The sequence below is a fragment of the Antechinus flavipes genome, chromosome 3 (assembly GCF_016432865.1).
Source record: "Antechinus flavipes isolate AdamAnt ecotype Samford, QLD, Australia chromosome 3, AdamAnt_v2, whole genome shotgun sequence".
In the NCBI taxonomy this organism is placed as follows: domain Eukaryota; kingdom Metazoa; phylum Chordata; class Mammalia; order Dasyuromorphia; family Dasyuridae; genus Antechinus; species Antechinus flavipes.
In genome coordinates, this window is record NC_067400.1 from 556,171,223 (window position 1) to 556,176,837 (window position 5,615).

Below are 5,615 nucleotides of genomic sequence, written 5' to 3' on the forward strand. Positions count from 1 at the left end.
ACAGAAATGAAATGGACAAATTTAGATCTATTGAAAGATAAATAAACAAACAGATAAATGAATGAATAAATGAATCAGCAAACAGATAAATGAATGAACAAAAAATAGTCAACCAAATAGATGAATACATATATAAATGTGCAAATGCATGCGTGAATGAATGGATAAACTAACTTCACAATAATTAGAAATATCTAAAAGTGAAATGGGCTTCCTTTGAACAAGATAGATTTTTCCTCATTGGAAGATGTATGATCACTAATATGCATATTATATGTATATCATCTCAATCATATGTGTATCATGGGGACTTCTTTTGGGATATGGCCACTGAAGTCCCATCTAACTGAAATGTTGCCATCATATCAATGTCAAAAGCAAAGACACAAGTACAAGGAATAAGTTTAGAGAAGGGAACATGGTCCACTTTCTCAGAAGTTAGATCTTGATGGAGAAATGCATAAAAAAAGAGGTAAAGTTATATGAGACTTACACTATAGATGACCCTGAATTCCAGGCTTAGATATTTGGCTGTATTTTTCAGGAAACCCCCTGCTTTCTTCCTGATCTAGGCTAGAATTCAAGACTGAAAAAATTGTCAAAGTTCTTTAGGCCCTAAGTCTCATTTTATCTTGAAAGATCTCTTTGCAGATGGTCAGATCTAGATTATTCTACTGACACATTGAGTCTAGGGTTAGGGATTCTGAAGGATTGAAGATGAATCAAGTTCATTGATTCTGATTTCTAGTCATATCTTGTTTACATTCTGATCTGGTAGTGTCATAGCCTGAATGATAATATCTAATAATACCTACCTAGCATTAATATAATGATTTAAGGTTTATAAAGCACTTTGTGTATCTTAGGTCATTTGAGCCTCCCAGCAACCCTTTGAGTTATTATTATTGTCATCTCCACTTTACAAATGAGGAAAATGACCCTGAAAGAAGTTAAGTAATTTGCTCAGGATTGCATAGCTAAGTAAGCATTCAAGGCAGAATTTGAAGCCAGTTCTTCATGATCTAGTATTCCTAGTAGTCCACCTGTTGGACCACCATTACCCACTGCCTGTACACTTCCACCACTGCCTGTCTGTACCCTCAAGTAAATTCAGCAAAATCAGCAGTGGAAGCCCTAATTCATTACATAATTGCTTATGAATTAAACCTGGATACAATTGTAAACTTACGATCAGGTCTTATGCTAATTCTGTCTTTCTTATACATGTTTTGCAATGTCCTGCCCAACATGGATACAGAGCTTGTTTGCAAGAAATATTGGAGGCTCTAACAAGTAAAAAAGAAACAGAAGTTCACAGATAGAAGGGACATCACAGTCCATTTAGTCCAATTCACGCCTGACTAGGCATCTTCTCTCCAAAATGCCAAATAAGTGATTATAAAGTGTCCAAATTAAAAACCTACATTAAAATTTAGCTCACCAGATATTCTACTTTGAATATTAGAAAATATTGGAGTTTTTCTTTGTTTTTTTTTTCTGCTTACATGAAGTTGGGATCTGCCTCTCTTCTATTTTTTTCTCCTAATTCTATTTTTTCTGTCATTAGTAGACCAATTTTAATTTCTTCTCCATATTTTAGCTCATCATATATTTAAATATTTGATAGCTATCATGTTTTCCCTAAATCTTCTATTTTCAAAGAAAATTCCCAAGATCTTTCGAAGGAATGAAGTCAAGTACTTTCACCATCAAAGACACTCTCCTTCAGTTATATTCCATAATTTCATTGTATTTCCTAAAATGTAGCTCCCAGAATTGTTAAGAATCCCCCCACATTTTAGATTCTTCTTTGCAAGGTCCTTGAGGTTAGGCACTGTATTTTGCTTCTTTTTGTATGCCCAGAAATACCTAGCATGTCTGTTGTTCAGTCAATTCAATTGATCCTACCCTTAGTGACCCTATTTGAGTGGTTTGTCATTTCCTTCTTCAACTTATTTTACAGATGAAGAAACTGAGTTAAATAGAGTTAAATGTCTCATCCAAGGTCACTCAGCTAGTAAGTATCTGAAGCCAGATTTGAACTTAGCTTTTCTGAGTCCACGTCCAGAGTTCTCTTCACTGTGCAATTTAGCACATAGTATATGACTTATAGATGCTCATTGATTCAGCAAAGACAGAGGGTAGGGACTGTCACCTCTGTGAATTAAGATGCTATAACTTTATCTCACAAAAACAGCAAAGAGGACAGATGATGGAAACAATGTTGGAGGAAGTATAGAATCATAGATTTATAGCTAGAAGATTCCTAAGAGGTAATGTAGGCAAAATCCTCATTCTATAGATATAGAAATTGAAGCTCAGAGAGTATAAATTACTTGCTAAAAAATTCTATAAAAAATTGCAGAATTTGAGGCTGTTTCTTCTTTGGTTCCATAATCATCACTCCCTAAATTAATCTCTAATTATTTATTCAACCAATACCAGTGAGACTATATTTGGAACATTAAACAGGAATATGACTCTGCTTGAAGTCTCCCAGACAAAAGATTCATAGACTTTTAACTACAATCTATCCAAGGCAGCACATATTATGGATTTTGTTGTAATGGAGGTCTTAGATATTTAACAATTACCAAAAAAAAATGTAGCATGACAACTTATAAGTTTGATCATTATTATTAACATTTTCTTTATCATTCAAAAATACATCAAACCCTGCTTTATGGTGTTTATTGAGTTTTGTTCTATAAATGCTCACATTGAAAATTTAACAATCAGTTTTTGAAGAGCTGTTGGAACAGGCCCCAGATGAGATTCCTTTCTAGGTCTAGAATTCATGATCTTAATGCCTGTGAGACTTCCGTGAGGATGCAAATGCCCATCATTTTAAAGGACTAATTAAGACTCAACAGCAGTCTGACTACTTCTGGTGATGGTAGAATGCATGGTTAGAGGCCCATTTAAGAGTTTTAATCATGAAAGTAGAGAAATACAGCATTTGGGGTATGAGACTGATGATATCTGGAATGACTGAAAAGTCAGGGGTTCATATCATGAAAGATTAATTTCAATGAGGAAAAATGACAATTTAAATATTAGTTTGAGAGTGGAATTGGAGAATTCAAAAAATTTCAATTTTTCTCTGTCATCAAATTCCCTTATCATCTGTCTCACTTTCTCATTATACAAATGAGGAAACACAAATAATAGATTTTCATCTACCTGACATATGCTAAGTACTATATAAAGACTATCTATTGTTTTTTTTTTTCTTCTTGTAGTAAACAAATAGATTTAACAGCGAAAACATTTGATGAATTTTTCAAAAAATAGTGCCTTTGAGCACAAAGGAAGAGGCATGATATATATGCTTTCTTTGTCTCTTTAGCATGTAGTCTGGTGTCTGGCACATAATAAGCAATTTATAAATGTTTGCTGACTGTCTTTCTTAAAACAAAGATTTCTGAATGACTGAGGAAGGACAAAAAGGAAGTAGGTTTGCTTCATCTCTATGTACAGGGTATGACCTTATCCAGGACCTGTTTCCCTGAAAGAATGCAGTTTTGGAATGTAGAAATATCTTCTGAGTTCCATACTGTGAATATTCACAGTTTTTTATAATATTGTATTATAAATTATAAATATTTTAAAATAAAATTAAAATATTCTTTTATTTAAACAATATCAATGACAATAATAAATTGTATTTGCATTGTTTTTAAATCCAATATTTACTGGTACAATATTCAAAATTCTTTTTACTTCATTTACAATGTAGGAAAATAAGATTATGTTTCTCAAATTATATGTTCTTTAAAGTGAAAGTTCCTTGCATTCAATTTTCAAACTGTTCTTATGTCAGCTATCTTTCTGGATAAAGTGATATTTTTATATCATATGATATTTTCAGTGTATGTCTGTTTCTTTCTCCCACTAAATTGGTACATCCTGAAAAGCAGAAATTGTGATTTCTCCATCATACTGGGGGTTCCTTAAGGGCTGAAACCATTTCTTCCCTTTTATAATAGGCCTTACACAGCAAGAAAAGAGTCATGTAGGATCAGTCACTCCTTTGCTCCATTTAATTGATGCAGAAAAACATAAAGATATACCTCCTGGTTTGTATTCCTAGGAAATTTTGTTCAAAACAATTATTCAAGACACCATACAGGTTCCCATGTTGAGAATTTCAGAACTTCTTAGGATGGAGCATCCTAAGGATTCGGACTCTGATTTCCTTGGTCTTGATGCTGTAGACAATGGGATTGAGCATAGGGGGAACAAGAAAATGCAGGTAAGAGAGAAGCATATAGACCTGGGCTGGCAACTTTTTCCCAAAACGATGAATCATGGACAGGCTGACTAGTGGAGTGTAGAAGAGCAGGACAGCAAAAATGTGTGAGATGCAGGTATTGAGAGCCTTGAGCCGTTCTGCATGGGAGGCAATGCTCAGAACAGTATAGAGAATCAACACATAAGACAAGAGAATGAGCAGAGCATCTAGCCCCAAAGTGGAGAGCATCACAAAGAGCCCGAGGGCACTGTTGACCCGGGTGTTAGAGCAGGACAGCTTTAGAACATCAGGGTGGACACAGTAGGAATGAGACAAGGCGCTGATGGACTTGAAATTCAGGTTGTTAAGGAGAACAGGCAAGGGCAGATGAAGGGCAGCGCTTCGAGTGACAATTGCCAATCCAATGGCACCAATGCGCCAGTTGGTAAGGATTGTGGCGTAACGCAGTGGCTCACGAATGGCAACACAGCGGTCAAAAGCCATGGCGAGAAGCACAGCAGATTCAATGACTGAGAAGGTGTGGATAAAGAATAACTGGGCAAAGCATGCAGCTGCATTTATCTTTCTATGGCCCAGAAGAAAGACAGCCACCATGGAGGGCATTGTGGAGGCAGAGAGACCCAAGTCTGCCATTGAGAGCATGGAGAGGAAAAGGTACATTGGGGTGTGGAGGCTAGGCACGGACTTGACAATGTACATGATGGCAATGTTTCCCAGGAAAGAGAGGAAGTAGATCGAACAGACAGGGAGGGCTGTCCAGTGGTGGGCATCTTCCAGCCCTGGCAGGTCCATCAAGATGAAGATGAAGGAGCTGCTATTACTGATGTTGCAATTTACCATGGTGACCAAGAGACCAGCTGCTCTTAAGCAAGATTATAAATTGAATAAATTGTCTTATTGTCTCTTCGCCTTCCAACAAAGAGACTCAGATTCACAAATAGTGGATCTTACTATGTCTACTATTCTTTCCTCCTTGTCCTAGTTCCTTCTTGATCATCTACCCTTATATTCTTAACTATTCCTTCAGATAGATAAGTATGCATAATGGTTTAATGTGTTAGATTGTTTTGTCATGATGCAATTGGAAAATATGTTTAAGTTTTATTCAATATGCTCTTCCGTAAGAACTTTTTCAGAAAAATACTCTGATGAATTTTCTTACTGAAGAATCTTATAAATGTTTTGAACTACTGAACAATGCTTGAAGGCTTTTTAAGTAAATAATTAAATTTGGTGACTCTTAAGTTCAGTGTCTGCAAAGTAAGAATGGAGGAAATCTTTGCATCTCTTCTGAAAGAAAGAAAAAATAGATGTAAAAGTTAGAGAAAACTTTGTTATTAGAAACTTAAATAATTGGGAC

General features: G+C 35.4%; 1 protein-coding gene across 1 annotated transcript; it reads right to left on the reverse strand.

Moving 5' to 3' along the window:
- Positions 1-4,150: 4,150 nt before the first annotated feature.
- Positions 4,151-5,095, reverse strand: LOC127558129 (olfactory receptor 51G2-like). The gene has a single exon (XM_051991359.1). It carries the CDS (start codon positions 5,093-5,095, stop codon positions 4,151-4,153), a length of 945 nt encoding a protein of 314 aa, XP_051847319.1.
- Positions 5,096-5,615: the final 520 nt, after the last annotated feature.